At 41.3% G+C, this 20,628-nt stretch overlaps 1 protein-coding gene across 3 annotated transcripts; it reads right to left on the bottom strand.

The window, feature by feature from the left end:
• Nucleotides 1-944: 944 nt before the first annotated feature.
• tent4a (terminal nucleotidyltransferase 4A) lies at nucleotides 945-20,628 on the bottom strand. Of its 3 annotated transcripts, XM_039605963.1 has the most exons (14): nucleotides 19,509-20,627; nucleotides 13,566-13,689; nucleotides 11,755-11,801; nucleotides 11,493-11,613; nucleotides 9,805-9,912; nucleotides 7,010-7,138; nucleotides 6,617-6,830; nucleotides 5,270-5,396; nucleotides 5,077-5,180; nucleotides 4,741-4,922; nucleotides 4,325-4,483; nucleotides 4,008-4,061; nucleotides 3,888-3,930; nucleotides 1,603-1,736 (listed from the first exon to the last, which is right to left on the bottom strand). In XM_039605963.1, the coding sequence occupies exons 1-13, from the start codon at nucleotides 20,321-20,323 to the stop codon at nucleotides 3,889-3,891; spliced, it is 2,226 nt and encodes a 741-aa protein (XP_039461897.1). In that variant the 5' UTR covers nucleotides 20,324-20,627; the 3' UTR covers nucleotides 1,603-1,736; nucleotide 3,888. The 3 variants fall into 3 exon arrangements, with proteins under 3 accessions (XP_031586937.1, XP_039461896.1, XP_039461897.1); XM_031731077.2 differs by having other exon boundaries at nucleotides 945-1,736; nucleotides 3,888-4,061; nucleotides 19,509-20,628; XM_039605962.1 differs by lacking the exon at nucleotides 3,888-3,930 and having other exon boundaries at nucleotides 945-1,736.

Raw genomic sequence — 20,628 nt, 5'->3', positions numbered from 1 at the left:
CCCCCACGCCCCACCCTCGCTCCCTCCTCCTTATTTGTCCAGGACCACAAAAAAAAAGGAGAGAAACCTTATCGCTGAGCATCTTAAGTGTTGGTCTGCGCTAATTTACAGCTGCGGGCGAGAGCTGACCTCAGCCCTGGGATCAGATTTTCCACAGCCACGCCCCTTCTGACACGGCTCAGTGGCTTTCTGCCCGCCATTCTTGATCTTGTAATTCAAGTCAGATAAGCTGTTGCCTTCTTGGCCCCAACGCTCCTACAAAAATAACAACAACAACAACAACTTTAAAAGAAAAAATGAACCCAAAGACTACACAAAACAGGCTGAAAATCCTCCACCGCCCAGAAGGTTTTCTTTTCAAAAATCACCTCCAGCGGAAAGAAATATGGCCAAGACGAAGCCATCAGGCCAACCTTCTTTTGCCAGCCTTCTCTCCCCAAACGACAAAATGAGGCAACGACACATTCCCGTAAGAGACGCAAACAGATACGCGCATTCACACAATCCTCAGGTGGCCAAAAACTCGAGCCTCTCCCCGTGCTTATATCCCAGGGCAGAGTTTCATTCCCTCAACTTCCCCTCAGCATGCCTTAGAAAAACTGGACCGAGGAACAAAACTTCCAAAGGGAATTTTTTTTTTTTTTTCCTTTTTTTGTTACCCACCTCGCCCATTTTCAGAAAACATGTGAAGAGAAATGATCAGAAATGCCAAGTGAATGCTTTTCTGATACGGCTTCCCTTAAGCAGACCACATTTAAAGAGAGGAGAGAAGAAGAGAGGGGGAGGGGGCATTTCAACCTGGGTCCACCTCTACCTGGTGGAGAGATGCGCACACACACACACACACACACACACACACACACACACACACACACACACACACACACACACACACACACACACACACACACACACACACACACACACACACACACACACACACACACACACACACACACACACACACACACACACACACACACACACACACACACACACACACACACACACACACACACACTTTAGAGATGCTGCCTGGGGAAAAGTTTCGTAAACAAAATTTAAAACTCTACAAAAATAAAATAACAGTATAAAAATGCCTTTACATATACACACACGAAATTAAATAAGCTCTTACTTTAGTTTCAAAAAGAAAAGTAACATTATTGCACAAAATGGAGAGGAAAAAAAAGTTTGTTTTTAAGCGTATTAACTGTAAAAAGGAAACCCTGGGTAGCTTGGCTGCAAGGGTCGAGATGAGGTCAAGTGAGCTTAGCAATACTGTCAACGCCAAGTTCCAAAAAAAGTAAACCGACCTGAACGCACAGAAGGAAGACACAATACTGAAAGGAAAACGGAATTAAAGTCATGCAAAAAAAAAAAAAAAAAAAAAAAGGGGAGGAAGGTACGGAGAGGAGGAAGATGCAGAGCTGAGGGCTGCTGTTCCATGTCGAGGAGCCCTCGGAGTAAAAACTGCTGGTCTCTGGTCCTCTTGTCTGCCTGTCCATCCTCCTTCAAGACAAACGAAGAGCCACGGCATGCAGTCGGAGAGGAGACGGAGGAAACGGCGAGGAGAAGAGGAGTGGTTTCTATCTGCTCAGGCTAACCGGCAGGCTGTCCCTCTTCCTGCGTCGCCAAGTGTTGCGGTGATGCTGCGTGTATCCACGGTTAGCGAGAACAGCGTTGTTGACCAGTGGCGGATTGTGGAAGCCCTTCCCGTTGAACTTGGCTCCGTTCTGAAGAGAGATGGAGACGAGGAGAAGATGGAGGGAAAAGGATCAAAGCTTTGATCCCAACAGATTTGTGTGCGGACTTGTTGTCTATGTGGTTGCTCTGTGTTTAAACATGAGCAAAACCACAACACAGAAATAAAAGCACGCTGGAGCTAGAAGGCAGGAACAGATATACAAGCTGCCACTGCTGTGAAGTCTTTGCCCCCTTCTTGGTTTCTTTTGTTTTGCATATTTGTCACATGCATATGATTCAGATCAAATAAATTTTAATATTAGACAGAAATATAATAATATTTGGCCCACTCTTCTTTCCAGGATTGTTTAAATTCAGGCATATTGGAGGGTTTTCCACCATGACTGGCCTGTTTAAGGACATGCCAAAGCATCTCAATCAGACTGAAGTCTGGACTTTGACTAGTCCACTCCAAAACCATTAAAAACCAACCAACCAACCAACCAACCAACCAACCAACCAACCAACCAATAGAAAAAACAAAAACAAAACAACAACAACAACAACAAACAAAAAACCAAACAAACCCCTGTGTGTTTAAGCTTCAGAAGACAAACTGATGGTTGGACATTTTTCTGGATTTTCTAGAGTTCATGGTGCTCAGTTAAAACAAGTCATCCAGATCCTGAAGCTGTAAAGCAGCCCCAGACCATCACACCATCATGTTTTGACTGCTGCAATGATGATCTTTTTTATAACATTCTGTGTTAGTTCCACAGCTGACGTTTGATGGGCTTAAACTTTAGAAAAAGTTTAACTTTTGACTCGTCAGTCCACAGAATATTTTCCCAAATCATGATGGTTTTTTTTTTTTTTTTTTTACTCCCAAAAAGGTCGGATAAACCTTTAAACAAAAAAAGAAAAGAAAAAGCTGGCAGTGTTTGTTTTTTCCCTATGGAACTCTTACTGAGGCAAGTAAGGCCAGCAGTTCTGTATTTGTTGTTTTGGGTTCTTTTGAGACCTCCTGGATGAGTTCTTGAGGCTCTTAGACTATTTTTTGGCAGACCAGCCAATTCTGGAAAAGTTCATCAGTGTTCCACGTTCTCTTCATTTGTGGACATTTGGTTGGCTGGATTCACAAAGCTTTGGAAATGGCTTTGTGACCCTTCCCAAACTAATAGACAGCAACGACTCCATGTTTGATCCTTTGAGTTTCTTTAGATCATGGCATGATGATATGTTGCCTGTTAAGATCTTTTAGCCTACTTCACTTTGTCACACAGGACATGTTTGAAGTGATATCTTGATTCACCAGGTCGTGCAGTAATGAGGCCTGAGTGTGGCTAACAAAACTAAATTCACTTTTCCACATAATGTTAGGTAGGTTTGGATGGTTTTTTTCCCCACTTAATAAAAAGGGACTGTTTGTTTTAACTCTAGTTATCTTTGTGTAATAATAAAATGTCTTTGATTATCTGAAACATTTAAGTGTGACAAATATGCAAAACAACAACAAAAAAAACAAAAAAAGCGCACAGTACTATTTGTGCTCTTGTTTGATTGAACGTTTCCAAACAATAAAGACTCACAGGACTGGACAGACGAGTCATTTCAATGCTGAAGTAAACTTCAGTTTTTACATTTTGCAGTCAGTTTTTAAAGCGCTCACCACTTTTTAAACGTCACCAAAAAAAGAGAAAAGCCAGCTGCAGATTTTGTCATATTCCCTTTTAGATATATTATACATGTGGTATGGAAAACTCCATTTTTCATTTGTCTAATTTCCATAAATAGATGTCTGGCATTTGTATCAAAACCAAACCTCTTCATGGTACATGCATTAGGAGGCGTGGCTCCCTCTGGGCAATACAGCTGCCACATTGACCAATCATTACAATAAACAGCAGCGACCAATGCGGTGCATATGGGCGAAAGCTAGCTTGGTTTAGCATAAAGGTAGTTTTTAAGCACTATCACAGCTGCAGGAATGTCATTAGTTATTGGAACGCAAATAGCAATTGAATTTTTTATGTAACCTGTACAGAGTAATGAGAGCATGAAATGAGAGATAACAAACATGTGACATAGGATGAAGACGCTGAAGAGAGACAAAAAATGAAATGACAGAGTGGAAACCCTGTGTGGGAGACAAGGTTGTCTCGGTAGTGCATTTGAGTGTGTTTGTGGCATCCAGCGCCTACCTTATGTGTGTGGCTGGAGTGGGGACTGGGCGGAGGCTGGGGGCTGGAAGGGGCAGGGGCATGAGCATGGGCTGGGGGGTGCATGTGGAAGAAGGGGGGGAGCCCGGTGTCTATACACACCTGTCTGCCAGGCATGGAGTGCATTGCTAGACCACCGGGCAGTGAGACACGAGCCTGGGGAAAGAGGCAGAATTTAAATCGGAAATCTAGTAGTTTAGTTTTTTAATCGAATACTGCTATAAAAATCTGCAAAACAACCTGCACATTTTATGTCTTGTTCTCTACCCTACTGATTTAATATGCTTCATTTGTAGTCCAAATTTTCACCATTACATAATCCCATTTTACATGTATAATTCAGGCTAATACAATCACTGCTGCTTGTAGTCACTGCTGCTTGTAGTCACTGCTGCTTGTAGCCACGGCTGCGTGCCTACCTGGGAACCTGGAGGCATGAGCAGATGGTGTCCTCCCATGCCAGGTTTGCCGGTGCCCATGTTGAGGCCTGGAGTTAAAGCTAGGCCGAGGGGTGGGAAAGGCGGGTAAGCTGGCAGGGTTGGTGGAGGGAGGGGACATGGCAACGCTGAATCAGAGTCCTGGTGGATCAAAGCAGAGGACATTGTTAAAACACTAGATTTATATCTGAATACTAGAATAACATGACAGTAAAGTAAGCTGTACTACCATCAGAAAGATAAGAGGCATGTAGTTATGTCATGTGGGTGGCAACATTATCCCTTTATGCTGGATGTCAAGTGCATAATCAGAAGAAACTGTATGGTAATTTTCAATAACTGCATCAGAAATACAAGCAGAATGTGCATTGTTACTCATCCTGCATGGGGTTTCTTACGTTATCAGACCCAGACAGTGAGGACACTGATGAGGCGGACGAGTGCTGCTGGGGGCTGGAGATGGACATGGGAGAGTCCGCGCTGTGGGGTGACATCGAATCCCTTTGCTGCTCATCTGACCCAACACCACCTCCCAGCACACAGTTCTCTTGCTCCGACACCGGCTTTTTGGGAGGGGACACTAAAGAAATAGGATTAATGGTAAGAATATATATGATGCTTTTAAAAAAAAAAAAAAAAAAAAAAAAAAAAAATGCTGATGCTTAATGAGACAATTTTATTAGCATCAATGGCAAAGCTGTTTCTATTTTGTTTTGAAACCTGATGATTTGTACCTCTGTTGTCTGGTCGCACCAAATCTCTGCCCCCCCACTTCTTAACGATCCATTCCCTGTAGTCAATCACTTCCTTGGTCAACCTGATTATCCTCCCCAATGTGCTGCAGGGACAAGATAGAAGCATTTAAATAAAAGAGCTCTACTCTTATCTAAGGTGTCGGTATTACTTTTAAATAGCTTGGATTCTAACCTTTCACAGTCTTTGTTAGGATATGACTGTGCAAGTGGGGAGACAGCATGACTCAGGACAATGAAGGCATAATTAAACACCTCCTTGACTTGCATGGCACCGTAGGAACCCCTTCCCACGTCATTACCTACAAGGTGGAGGGGAAACGAGGAAAAATTTTAAAAAGACCAATTTAACCAGTTTTAACCAAGTGTTACATTTTCTAAAATTGTTAGTGGCTGTTAGATTACATGTTACTTACATTCAAAATGTGCAAAGGATGACTGATCTTAAAATGTATTATTCAACACACAATGGACAGAGTATTGGAGTGAGCTATATAAAAATACATGTGATTAAAGTGCACTATGCAGCATTTTTGTATAATACAAGCTTTAGAAAAAGCTTCCCTGCACCCTAATAAGATAACGTTAGCTAAAGGAGAACACTAATCACTAAAGCCAGCAAATATCAGCTCTCAGCACAAGGCAAGCATCACAGAACACATGAGGAGAAGAAAAACAAAAACAAAAATAGATTGCACTCTCCCCCAAAGAGTCCACACTAGCTAGCTGCTTTAGTGAGTAATGAGCAAATTGTCTAAATTAGCGAATAGTATACTGTTAGCCAACGCTAACCAGAAAAAAACAAAAACAAAAAACACAAACAAACAGCAAAAACACCCTTCTGGCCAAATGCGTAGATGATTCAAGACAAGGCCAAACTTAGGATAACATCAGCAGGGTATTTTCTTGACTGACTTTCATTTCATTTGGAGAATATAATTAGACTACAAGCTAGCTCTGTTCTGGCTAACGCTAGCTTGCCTTCTAACACAGATGTAAGTTGTAAGCTCCAGCACTGTGAGCTATCCAACTTAGTAAAATAGGGCCAGCTAATTTATACAAACTCCCTGGGCTGATCAGGATAATGAAATAACTTTTTATTTTCACGCTACTTTATCATCTAACACTGCAAACTACTACCAGAGTAACATAGCATTGCTAAATTACAGCCAACTGGCTAAATGTAGCTTTCAATAGCAAAAATATCTGAAAGTATTCAAGTAGTTTTCCAAATGTTTGTATTTTATGTCCATTTTACATAATTACAGCATCTTTAAAAATTATTTCATTGTTTTAAACAAATCAATCCAGGTTTAAACTTTTGCAGTAATTGGTTTAGACATATTTAGCCGCTGTGCCAGTCTTAAGACGAACACCAGAGGATACTAAAAATTAAAATCAAACACAGTATGACACACTGATGACCTCTCTTTGGATCATAAATGCCAACCTGAAAATGTAGCTTAAAGTCTTATTTGTTTAGAGACAGATGGTATTTCAGTTGAAATACTAAAACCCATACCTGGGAGTAGAGGGTCCTCTATGTAGAGCATGGATGGCCTGTATCCATTTGTCATGCCCTTCATAATCTCCTCTTTGGCTATGTATGCGCCTCCATTTTTAATGCGAATCCCTGTTTTCAAGTAGTTGAAATTACGGCCGTACAACTCAAAGAACTCGATCAGCAACACTCCCAGGTTCTCACTGGGGTTGGTGGGATCGATACGAGGATGGAGCTGAAGAGAAAGGACAGAGACTGGATTAGGGTGTATTTGAGACAGATTTTATGTTGTCCTACAGCAGCTAATAAACTACTTCTGCTTATGCCACTATAAATACATACGCACATGATATTATCAAGCAGCACTACTACAACATAAGCCGCTTCAACTGTTGTGACATGACGTCCCTGTACCTGTAGGAAACTGATGACCATGAGGATGAGGCTGTAGGAGCTGATGCCCCCGGTGAAGACTTCGTTTAGATCCCTCTGCAGCAGAAACTGCTTCAGCACAAAGATCAGGTAAGGCAGCACTGGATACTTCTGAAAGCAAAATGCAGAGACAGATGTGGAATGAAAATGCCTGATTCAAACTATAGATTAAATAAGAAAACACTGGAGCGCAGCACAGAATCTTAAGAGTAAACGCAGATAAAAACAAATTGACTCGGGCTCCAGCTACATAAATCACTCAGGAGAAAGAGGATTTCTAACGAGATATATGTAGAACTGTGAGTCAGAAACGAGACTAGACTACATTATAAGTAAGGAGATGAAATGATCCGGCTGACTAGCACGTCAATCATTATCTCATTAAGGGTGTGAATCTTTGTCTAAAGAACAGCCTAATTCATGACTCAGGGACCGGCTGGTGCTTTGAAAGCAATGGTGAACACAACTTTGAATGTGAGGCAGTTTAATCTTGTAAACTAACTTGATTCAGAAACCACACCCCCCCCAAAAAATACTTCGAACGCAAGCCCAAATGAATCCAACAAATCAATAAGTCCCCTTTAAATAAGAACCGTCTTATATAATGCTTTTCCTCGTATTCATCCTAAATATTTTTTTCTTTTTTTATTCTTGGCTTTGTATGATTTGAGTGATCCAAGTGATTTGATTTGAGAAGATATCCTTATACAGTCACTGCAGGCACACAGCTTTAGCTGTGAGCACAGGCCTCCACCCACATGCAGGTCAAATCTTCTGTTTGGGAGGAACAACCAATCACTAGAAAGCTGGCTTTAAGACAGTGCACTAATACCCTGTATAAACTACATAAGAACCATGCAAAGCTACTCTAGCTGAGCATACAGAGTTGCAAGTGAACACAACACATTTACATTTCTAAGAGGATTTAATAGAAACCATCTTCTTGTCTGCAGCTTCATTAAAGTCATTAGAAAAGCTCATTTTCTAATTAGTTATATTATTTAATCTGTCTGGGTTTCTATAAGGTTGTTTTGGCAAAAAAACAAAAACTATGTTGAAGGGACGATTACTGCTGAAAGTAAGGTTTTTTTTAGCAGGTCAACAAAGCTAAATACAAAAACTTTCAGTCGTTCAATGTTCGAATTGTTACAACCCCGACTTCCAAGTGTCAAGCTGCCAATTGGGCCAAACTTTCTAAAAAGGTATCAATATGAGGTGCGTGTGATAATCCAGAGGGACCTGTTTTTGGATTTTCCAATTGAAAAGGCAGCACAAGCTCCTGGCAGAATGTGTGTAAGTATCTGTGCCAGTGGAGCAGCAGAGCACTGTCAACTTTTCAAATATCCTTTTAAGGAGTAAGAACAAGACTGCGGGATGCACTGAGGCACCTGGACGCCATGTGAAAATCAACTCCGAGACGACCTTTCAATGACAAGACTGCACCGAGTCTGTCACGCCCACATGTTCACAACATCAGCTCTCTCTGGGTTGGTGTAGTTTGTGGCTGTCAACAACAGGCTTTCACGCTGTGACGTGCATTCCCAGCGATCGCCGTTCGAACATGCAACCACGGCAGCAAACAAAAGCCCCAACAAAATCTGACAGCTCACGGCAGCAGCGGCACCTGGAATTCCTTTCCCGCATTAGTTCCTAAAACTGTGACTAAAGTGGGCATGGATCCAACTCGAGCAGGAATTTCTGTGTGAAACTCACCTCTGCTGTGCAGACTGAGCAACAAGAGCTTCAGCAGGACACAGACTCTGACGGAGTTAAATGGCGGTTTGACGGAGCGATGTTGCTGGGTTCTGTTCCAGCTTCACTTTGGACATGAGATGAGCCGGTACAAGATTGGAGTGAAGTAAAGAGTAATGGTTTAAACTGCTGGGTTGGCTATATTCAAAGAGGGAATTTCCAATTTCCAAGTTCCACCTCACTGCAAGACGGCAATTATGTGACTCCTCCAGTGGTTTTTTTTATTTCAAATATGAAAACATGACCTTTTCCTGCTCTCTTCCTCCATCTGAGTGTATTCCTTCTAATGTGCACTGTTGCCTTCTGGTCTAAGTCAACAAATAAAGCAGTACCAGAACTACGCAGTAGTAGTTTGAAGTTTGAGTTTAGACAACAAATTATAGGAAATAACTTTAAGTCTCCCCCTCTGTGCCTTGTACGATGTAACATACTGCTCGTATAAGTAAGCAGCAGCAATGCAAGTCCCCATGTTAAAAATAGCAAATAATATGCCTTGCTGTGAGCTAATTCAGCTTCCTGGCATTAGCTAACAACTTGTCAGTCCATCTCTACACCAAACATGGTCACTCCTGGCTCCGTAAAGCCAGCGTCCACTACCAGGCAGCAGACTGGTGGAGTGTGTGAGTGGGGTAGTTATTTGTGTTACTGCAAAAACAGGAGAAACATCCACAGCCAGCAAAGCCCTGTGAGAGTGCTTTGGGATGGAGGGGTGATCGTCAAAGAAAGGTCAAACAGTTTCCAGTGACTATCATGTGTTTTGCTTGAAAATCCCAGCTCTGTCCACAAATTACAAATGTATCTTCAACCAAAGCAGTTGATCTAATTTGCAGTTTTAGGAACAGCGATCTGGTTGAGACCTAAACGTCATGGGTTCTACCTTCACGCTTGGTCCAGCTCTCCGTCACATTGTATGAAACCCGGCTTGGTTTTGTGTGTAATCTTTCTGACACACAAATATATATGAAGGGATACCCCGTCTGTATCGCTAACCATGTAAAATCTCCAGTGCTGAAGGCACCTCTCACCTTCATGTAGCCTTTAATGAAGCTTGCAGCCTTGACTCCAGTCTCTACGTTAAAACTGATGTCCACCTTGACGTCAGTCCTCTGGTCGGTCAGCTTGATGATTGGCACCTGAAAGATGAAGTGAAATGTATCAACAAACATTACAGCCATGTCTTTCTGTAAAAACATGCTCGCTGTGTGCTGGAACACAAAGAGGAAAAAAGGGAACAACTGTCCCAAATGACAAGCTTTTGGAAGTAAAAGCCAATCCAAAAATGAAAACTCAGCCATTAACTACTTATTATCATGTCAGTCAAGAAGGCACTGAAGCCTGTGGTCGTTCGCCTGGTTGTGCGCACAGCCCACACGATGACTGTGCGGGCCACTGAGTTGCTGTTTTCAAATGTATCCCTGCAGGATAGGAGCTATAAACACCTCCGAAGTAGGTGCACACATTAGCCCGCGCTGCAGAGTGATGGCTTTGACACAGTGAAGGGAAGTTGCTGTGGAACTGAAATGAGTCGGTAAGTAAAGTATGACTGACCTCGGCTGAACAGATGACGACAAGTTTTCATTTTGGGTGAACAAGAGCAGACAAAGTACACTTCAGCATTCGCATCACAGTGGTTTCCAAAAAACAGCAGACTGTTAATCAAGAAAGACATGGACAAAAAGTCCACCACAACTCAGGAAATGTGTCACCTGTGAGGCAAACAGATGGACGACACTAACGGTGTCTCATAGGTTAGAGCGGACATTAAAGGGAATAAGTCAGAGCTTTATACTTCTGGGAACTGGAAGTGCAGAAGAGCTTTTCGGCGGCAAATTTTGTTTGCCTGGATTTCTTCCAGCTCTCCTCTTGATTTCTGTTTACTGGAGCTACAAACGTTTATTAGTTAGTGTGAAAAACTGTCATTTTATCATTAGGCCAAAGCAATCAATTACCATTTTATACACAGGGTGGAAATTTGTCATCTAGTTCCTTACTGAGAAATAAGCAGTTTTTAATTTTGACATTTATGTTAATTTTCTGAATTGTCTTTATTAATCAGTCTGTTTCTGTAGAAACATTTCACAAGTTTCTTTTGTAGAAAATACTGAGCTATAAAGATACAGATGTCATGTAGAGCCCAGCCGATACAACAGGTGATTTAAAAATGTGATGTATTTGACAACTGGTTTTTTTTTTTGAGATACACAAAACAAACAGATTTCCCTAAAGTTTATTATGCGTTTCATTTATGTTTTCCATTTTCTTCAAATACTCTTTCATGCTACTCCGGACTCCGTTGCTAACCAGGAAATTGCAGATATCGTGTCAACAAACCATGCTTTTCATTTAGTTAGATTTGCAAGTTGCCAATCTATGATCCAACAATAAATCAGTGCGGCTCTCCTAGCTAACAGGTATCTAACTAAACCTATGGGATAGTTTGGAGCATTTTTCATCATCAAGTGTTAGTTTTTCTTTGTTTTTTTGAAAAAAATAAATAAATACCAGCCAATAGCTCGCTAAACTCTTCTCAACCAGCAGCAATAAAGGATCAGTTGCTGGCCGCTATAAATGCAGGAAATAGCCAATATTGTCCGATAGTATTGTCCCACCAGTAAATCAGCTGTGCTCCAGTGTGATGGCCTGAATGCAATGACATACTATAGGCGCGCACAGGCACAGAGCGGAGAAGCACGACCTGCTTGTCTCTACTTACTGTAGCCTTGTCCAGCACTTTTATGGAGTTAGGGTCGGCAACTTCATGCTTGCGAAGAGCTTGTTCAAGCTCTTGCAGTGGCGGGCGCTCCCACTTCCCAGTCACCATCAGGTCAATATCACTAAGGGCAAAAAACAGACATCAACTAAGTTAACCAAACATGAATTAGTCCTAAAATTAAAATGACCATGCAGCAAAACAAATCAGGAACAAAATTAAGTTGGCTATTTAAAAACTGAATAAATTTAAATCCTGCTCTTACCTTGTTGGAAGGTACAGCCCTGTGCTGAAGCTGCCATATATTTGGACCTGGTAAAACATGATTACACAAGTGTGAAAATGACCAAAATCACTGTCATTCATGGCATACAAGCTGACGTGTTACAGCTCCTCACATCACATTCTAACCATAAAGGGCTTGGCAACTTGCAACAACTATACTTCTAGCTCATTTGTGGTGGTGCTGTATATATCCAGTTCAAATGTTTGCAAACGACTGGGACTTAGGCATTTCCGGCTCCCACTTCAGAGACTGTAAACACTGCCAAGTTAAGTACGCTGCCAAATTAAGTACACAATAGCAAAGAACAAAAATGCTGTGCTTGAGGGCTGCAAGCGAATGCTCTCCAAAGGAAGCGGAGTGGCGTTATTTCCTTTTCCGTCAAGGCAAAAGCACAACGACAGGCCAGGGTAAATACATGGAAATGAAAAGGGAGGCTGGGACAATCCGAGGCTTGATCCATTTACCTGACAATGTGGCTCACAGCAGAAGTGCTGAAGACTGGCAGCCAACAAATCACTGCTGCGCGTGTTTTACATGATTAAGCAACGACAGAGGCACTGCATCAACCGCGCCTCGCTGTACTCTTCCCAACCAGCTGCAAGACCCTCCATCACCATTTCTACACCTCTCAAGTGCGAGTACAAACACTAATTTTTCTGTTTTAAAGAGTGTCTCATAACTGCTTTCCAGTTAGTTAATTATGTTCTCATTCCTTCTAAGGAAACTACAAAACAGTGTAGTATGAGGTCAGTTTTTGTTGGGTTTGACACATAGTACTTTTGTTAAAGAGGAACAGTTTGGTCAAAAGTGTGAGTAAGAGATCGATGCCAATCTCACGTCTGTCTGTTATTTAGAAAATTCAAACTTGGAGTCTGTTTGTTAGCTTGCGGTTTAACAGGAGGAGGGGTGACATGTGCCAGACTGAAACTTGGACGGGCACATCTATGGCCCTGTGAGGTTGAGAGGTAATTAAGTCACTAAATCTGGCCAAAAAACATAGGGATGCACTCGTATCATCCGAGCTGACTAATCTCTCACACCCAGTCACACTTCCTGATCGCAATAACCGATGTCATCTCTTGTCCAGTGACATTTCAAATGTCATATTAATACATTTATAAGAGGAACAACACTAAAACCAAGAAAATATTTCTTCAGATTAATGTAATATAAGCATGGTAATCTGAGCTTTAGATGTGCTGGGTTTTTTTTGTTGTTTTACATTTTTTCCTTTACATTTTTGGAAGTTTGTGCCTAATTTAAGCTAATTCTTAAGGGTTGTAGCCTAATGACACTATTCAGTCAAAAGTAAATCGTTTTTAAAAAGGACTAGTCGAATTTTCACAATTTAAGCATGTTCCTTTAAATAATAAAATAATTTAATTAAAATTTACAGCTCTTAAAGGAGGGTGTAGTGAGAGCAAAGCTGGCATGCATAGATGTGCACAGTAAAAAAAAAAAAGAAAAAGAAATAACCAGTCGGTGCTCCACCTGCTGTGGATCCAGGTTAGAGTGTCAAAGACTGCCAGCTGCAGCCCAAAATGTCAAAGGTAGCATCTTTTTCCCAGGCAGAGAGAGAAAAAAAACAAAACAAAAAAACCACAAAAGATAGTCTGTGTGTGTGGGGTGGGGTGTCTGTGGGGTGGGGTGTCTGTGGGGTGGGGCAACACTGTACTGTACTGAAACATTTGACAGTTTCAGCTATGATTTAGGAACACTGACAGGATATCATTGAAGTCTCTGATTTATGCTGATCCAAACAAACGTGTGTGTGTGCATGTGTAACATACATCAACAGTAGGCCACAGCTCCTTGATGACCACCTCTATCCGGTTCACCACCTCCTTCCTCATAGCTGCCTCCTCCGGCCGAGGAGATATGTATTTGTAAAAATCCATCACCTCTTCGTGGAGTCTGGACAAAAAGACAAAAAGGGTTAACTACAAGAATTGAAGTCACTGATTTGGAAAGGGTCACACTGCTACCTGCCAATGTATACATGTACTAACAAAGCTCATGATTATATGGACACTACAAACTGAGAAACACCGCAACAACTTATTAAAACATAATCGATGCCACAAGCAGATCTCAAGGTGTAATGAATATGCACCTCAGCCTGGTAGTGTTACTGCACTAATGAAAGCTTCCCTAATGAAAGTGAACTTCGACTTGCAAGCGTGTCATAGGGTTGAAAACCTTCAGGAAGTGGCTTCTCATTTTAGGAGGTACCGATCGTCATGTTCAGTGTTTAATATGACAAATGTGGGAGGTGGCGGATTATATCAGCTGTTGCTATTTAACCTCAACTCCACAAGTAATTGATGACAGCCCCCCTCCCCCCCTTTCTTGTCTGCACCACAGTGTTGTTTGAGAAAGCACATTATCCCAAATAAGCTGTCATGTAAGGGGACTTGTACTCAATTCCAGCTTCATATTCTTACTCTCAGACTCTAAATTAGCTTTTAATCCTTAATCATCTTACACTGGTCCCCAGTTTATGCTCCGTGTGAAACAAGCCCTTTTAAGCTGCCCTCCTTTTGCCTTTATGCCAGCGTATTTTTTCTTTTTTCTGATTCGCTGCTCCTGGTAAACAGAAGGTTTGAACAGCAGGTGGGAGGGGCGGAGATGACCATATTGGGGATATCTGCTCTCATTGACATCATATAGAGCCAGGTGTAGGAAAAAAAAAAAAAAAAAAGTGTGTTTAAACCCATCTGAGCCCAAGCTTTCAGGTCACAGAGGCACATAAACTGACCTCATCACTCAAACTTTGTCTTACATATGTGAGACTGACAATGAGAAAAGAATTTTAGGTCTCCAAGTAGTGTTGGGCGATATGGAAAAAATATTTATCACGATATGAATTGTTTTATATCACGATAACGATATACCGCCTGACCTGTGGTCATCTGAAAAGTATGCAGGCTGTAAACAGCGAGTGGAGAGGGTGCAGTCTTTGTTTTGAGTTACCGTAAAGCATATCGCAAATCCGGGTGCACGTAAAGCAGCACCATGTCGCAAAACCACAAGACGGAGTTTCTTTGTGAAAAATATAATTTTTTCATACTTTATTTTCTCTTGCATAAAGTTAAGAGTATGTATAGTGAGAAGACAACACTAATATATTTGCCACAGGCTATTTAACTCTTTAAGACCTACCATGAGACCAAGTCCGCCAGAGCTTATCTTTACATTTTACATGCTGTGGAGCCATTTGTGGGAGCATTTCAAGTTGCTATACATCAATACAACCGTTATAGCCCAAATTTTAACAATATGTATGCATGAAGTCCATAGTAACTACATAAATTGCAAAAAAGTGCAATAAACTACCGTTTTTGTTTTGTTTTTTACAAATATTTCTAGTTAGAGAAATTTAAGAGGCTTATCCCTCAAAACTGTAAATACAAGAAAGTTGCACAAAATAGTTTCCAACCACGAGAAATTTATTTTGAGTGTCTTCATAGTTTTATTTTTGAGATACACTAATTTTTATATACTACAGGAAAAATGAAAATAAATATTATAATGTAAATTTGCAAAAAAACAGCATGTGCATCAAAATAAACTATTTCCAACAGTGTAATTTGACTTCTAAGCATCCCTGAAACGATACAGAAAAGCATAAAGTCAAACATGACTTTTAAAAACACCAACATAAGCTTTGAAAGTAAAAAAAACTACATTTTCCGCGAAAATGGCGTCACTTCGGGTTTCGGACAGGTAATGGCGGACATGTGATAGCTCGCGCTGACTTATTTTCCAACATAGGAAGTGTTATGAACAGCTGATCGGATCGGCAAAGCGTGTTTCTGGAATATTATGTTTTTGTTGCTGCAAGTCTGGAATATTATGTTTTTGTTGGTGGAAGTGCTTTTTATGCAATTTTTGCAAAGCTATATGTGGAAGGAAACCGTGACCTAGGGCAAGCTAATGGAATAAGATGTAAGTACAACTCCTCCGGTTTCATATGCAAAAAAAAATTATTGCGCTACCTTACGTGGTTGCAGTTCTGCAGGGATTTAAAAATAGTTAGGCAAAACGGAGTGTGCCTGCTCTGACCGGTTGTAAAGGGTTAATGATATATTTTATGTAATAATTTATAAAATTAGGGTTAGAAACGATAGAGAAGTTTCTATCGTGCCATTTGTGTTCCATCGTCCACACGATATATATCGTCATATCGCCCAGCACTATCTCCAAGTATTTTTAGACAGTACGTTTTATATTATATTGTTAAACTGATTAAATGGGTAATATTCCAGTGGAACAAGAGTTACTTTTAACAGTTGCATATTACGTTCTTTGGACATCTAGGCAAATTTTATTTGAAATCGCTGACGCCACATTAGACTAGCATGGGCCCACTTTAAATTAGGAATCCATTAGCTTGCAGTGACCCTGTTGACTGATATCAACATACTGGAAAATAAAATACCATTAACCAGTGTCGCTGGCCCATATGCGTCAGCTGTGGTGCTGTGCGATACTGCAAATTTTGTTATTGATCCAATACAGAGTAAATGCAGCCATATTGCAGATACTGATACGTTTAGTGCATCAAACAGCTTATGCAGTGGAGAGCACTGTGTCATGACTTATGAGATTAATTATCAATAATTTGTAAATTCGGAACATATTAATGACCATTAAATACCACAATAATTAGTTAATACAAAAACAACAGCTTTCAGCTTTTGATGCATTTGCAAACTAGATTTTGGAGACCTGAAATGTGAATGTGCACTTTTAAACAACAGTAGTTGACCCAATGTACTAAAGCCTAACTAAACCAGATGTGACAGCCAGCACAAAAATGGTTCAGGTATTTTTCATAGTGCATGTTTGAGATTTTTGATGGGGTTTCTTGCATTTCCCCCAAAAGTAAAATGTTAACACAGTTCAGTGGGCTACAATACAAACAAACTATCAATCCTATTGCACTACTATCAATCCATTACCAGTGTTGGGGTTGGGTCATTGAGATTGATTGATTTGCCCACCTGTAATTGACTGTGTCGCAAAAATGGTAAGATTCTTTCTTTTAATTAAAAAAAACTAAACAAAAAACAAAAGCTGCATAGCTGTTACATTGTTATTTTATTGTTCTGTTGTTATTTCTCAATCATTGCATCCCTGTTTCAGATCATAGCAATAACAGAAATTTCAAACAGTCTTATTTTGAACTGGTGCCCTTTTGATCAAGAAGCTACAGCTGTTATTTCAGCTTATCAAACAGATAAATATTGGATTTGACTGGAAGATGCCCAATACTGTGATACTGGAAACTCAATTAGGAAATCTGGTCTAATTGTGAAGTCTGAAAATGCATAAATATATTTTGGAATTGCAACTTTGTAAAACCACATTACTAAACCTGCCTGCTTCAGTAACAAAGTCAAACTGAAATTATTTGATGTATTTATTTTTTAAAGAAGACAAAAAACAAAAAAAAAGTTTTTCTATGCCTTTATGAGAAGTCTCTTAGATCAGTACCAAATTAACCATCCTAGATTCGGCCAACTGTAGCCCTGCCCCATATTGTAACCACCAGGCCAAAAATAAGCCTGAACTAAAGTGGTCAACGTGCAGAGGAGCTATACTTTGCAGAATACTCATCTTCACTGAAAACATTTGGCTTACGGAAAGACAACGGCACAACACACACCTGAGGTTTTGAGTGGAATGTGACCAAGGTTTAAGTAAAACACTGGAGGGGCAGAGTAGGCCTGGGAGTCTCCCAGGCCTGTTGTTGATATGGATTTGTGTTTGACAGCAGGGCACATATAATGTACAGATTTCTGACCAGTTAAATGCCTTTGAACAAAGGAAGTCTGTTTGAACCCATTCAATTTTCCCTAGGAATGCATGCCATGATGCCAGTGTGAAATACAGAACAGGGGGGGATTGTCACAATCAATTACCAGAGCCCTGAAGAAAATGCACTCAGCCCCATGGGCCCACTCCTTGGTGAAAACTGTCAGCAAACCAGTCAGTCCAGCGTGTATCCATGCTAACAGTCCAACGATTACACTCCACACAGCCCACAGTTAGAATAATAGCTACTACCAGAGCCATCCCTGACAAGCAATCGTACAGTAAACACTCAAAGCTTACAACTTTACTCCACCACAACAGACAAGTATTTTTATGTTCACACTGTTCCAGTTTGAAGTGAAACTCCCTCTCTGTGCAGGACTTTAAAGGGCACCCCTGAAGGCAAACCAAAGCAACACTAGTCGGCACACAAGCTGAAACTTGTGTCAGAAAACTTGTAGAACCACGAATTACAAGATGAAATTCACTGTGTTTTCAGAAGAAAACATTCATTAACAACTTCAAACTCACTTAGATTTCACTGCAATTGGGAAACTCTGCATCACGCATGTGGAACTGCTTTCGTGACAAACACTGTTTCGTTGTTACAGAAGATTCCCAGATGGGTGCAAGCAGCCATTACAGATATCACAAGTTCCTGCAACACATTCAGAAGTTCTTCGCTCATTTGTTTCAGAAGAGGACTTCTGTTAGTGCTCAGTTATACTTGAATAGAATCAAAAGCTATTCAGTTAGTGTTTTTATTACACCAACAATGCAGATATTGCAAATTTAAACAACCCTTATTTATAGACATTAAATAAATATTAGGTGAACTCAATACTAAGAAAATATAGCTACTCTGTGGCTAAAGCGAGTTCCTGGAAACTGATTTTAATCACACTTCAGCACTCTGGGATCCACCCCTGTATGTTATGTCATATTGGCAGATATCTACAAATAATAACCTGCAAATAGGGAGTGCACCCAAATTAACTTGAGCACAAAGGTCATTAATTCTGAACTAAAGCACGTACCTTGCACATAACTAGTCCTTCCCCCCCCACAATTATGTATCAAATTATGTTTAAAACAATATAATTAAAGGTGAATATTGAGAATTAATCTCGCAGGTTTCACCTCCCACGCTCACTGTCAGATCGCCAGATTACTTTTCGGATTCACCACAGCAGATTGCTAACAGGTTAAATGCAGTTGTCCATATCGTTCAAATTAAGCTGGTTTCAACCTCGTCAACAAAAAAAATGTTGTAAATAGATTTTCACATTTAATTTCTAGTTATGTGTAATTACATTTAACTGGAGGAATAAAAAGGCTGTAATTCTGATTTTAAACAGGTTTTTTCTCTGAGTCCAGCCTGCATAGGAAGCCGTTAGGTAAGTTAGCTTTAGGCTCCTCGTTTAGGCTAACTAACGGACTACATTTAAAAGCAGCGTATCCGGTCGGCACCTTCTAAATAAATAAACCATTAAGAAAATCTACTCAAACTCGCTCCACGCCAACACATTATTCAACACTACACAATACGTTTTATTGCTTTACTTAATAGTTGGGCTCGACAGCTTGCTGGAATTGTCGTGTTCTGTAACGGCCCAGCTTAACCTTCTGAATACCAAATCACGGCACTTCCGGTCTTTTTCTGGCCGTCTGCGGCTGCCTTTACGCAGCTATAACGGTTAGCTAATCAGCCAACGGCAAGAAGAAAAAATGTCCAGCTTACTCTCCAGTACTCAGTGTACCGCCATAATACAACTGCATTACAAAACAAGAGTATAATATATATAACTATACTATTTAAATCTGAATATTGCCAAACAGACGACAGCGGCAGGAGACGTTTGTCAACTTTAGCTTATTTCACCACAAATCAGCGATGCGGTTAAGTCACTCACCCGAGGACCCCTGGGCTGTACTCCCTCGTCTTCCAGGGCGTGCAAGTGCTCGCATAATTGCCATTAGTGCAGTTAGAAATCGAATAATTCATCCCATAAGTGCTCGCCTTGTTATCACTTTTCCTTCGGCCCGGGTGGTGACTGTGTGGTTGATTAATAGGTACAGAGGGGTGAACCTGATGCTGGTTCACGCAAATCTGCTGTAACTTGAAAGCCTGGTGCTCCTGCGGGTGACGGTGATGGTAAAGGTTGACATTATTGTCCATGCTGTCTCTCAAGTTGAAGAGCAGGTTGGCACCCCCGACGTTATTATTAATACTCCCCGTAACATTTCTATCCATAGTCCTCTCGAGTGAGCAGCTGGAAGGGGGACTGTCCGTCCCGGATTCCTGCGAAGACGACGAAGCAGATCCCGTTTTATGGGACGCAGTTTTTCCCTCACCTGGCTCGGTGATGTTCGACGGGGTTAAAGAGTTGTGTATGTTCCCGTTGGACAGCGCTCTCCCCAGCGGAGGAATCGCATTGCCGTTACCGCTACTACTGTGTGCAGCGCCGTTCGTGATGCTACGATGGCTGCTGCCGTTGCTCAGGCTGCCTGTAACGTTACCGTTGCTGCTGCAGATGCTCTTGCTTGAAGCCACGGCGGTCGCCACATTTTTTAAAACCGCGTAACTCACACACTGGTTGTGGTTTTGATTGTGGAGCTGCTGCTGAGCGAGAGTCCGTACTCCCTGAGAGGTCTCCCAGACGTGCATCCATAAGGCGTTCGCAGGTCCTTTCTGTTCGGGCTGAATCCAAGCTACCCTCGGATCCATTCAACTTCTTTCTCTGGTAACCCCCCCGACAAGTCCCTAACTAACACTTCCGAGCCCGTGGTGAACCTGCGCCGCTTCTCGGACCTTTCAAAGGTCGCTATGCTGTCCGGGGTTACGAGAACAGACGCGTTTGAACATTAAACCGAATTAGGACCATTGATAAAGTGGCCCCCTTTTACACCGCTAGCTGGAAAATTTGCTAGCTGATTCCTACGGGAATTCAATATGGCGTATGCTCTTCAAAATCCACACGCATGCGTCCTACCAGGGATTTCTTAAATGATGACTGCGCCCCCCCACCCCCA

This window comes from Oreochromis aureus, linkage group 22 (genome assembly GCF_013358895.1).
Source record: "Oreochromis aureus strain Israel breed Guangdong linkage group 22, ZZ_aureus, whole genome shotgun sequence".
Taxonomy (NCBI): Eukaryota; Metazoa; Chordata; class Actinopteri; order Cichliformes; family Cichlidae; genus Oreochromis; species Oreochromis aureus.
Note: the sequence above shows the minus strand (reverse complement) of the source record. Positions and strands in the feature narration are given on the sequence as shown.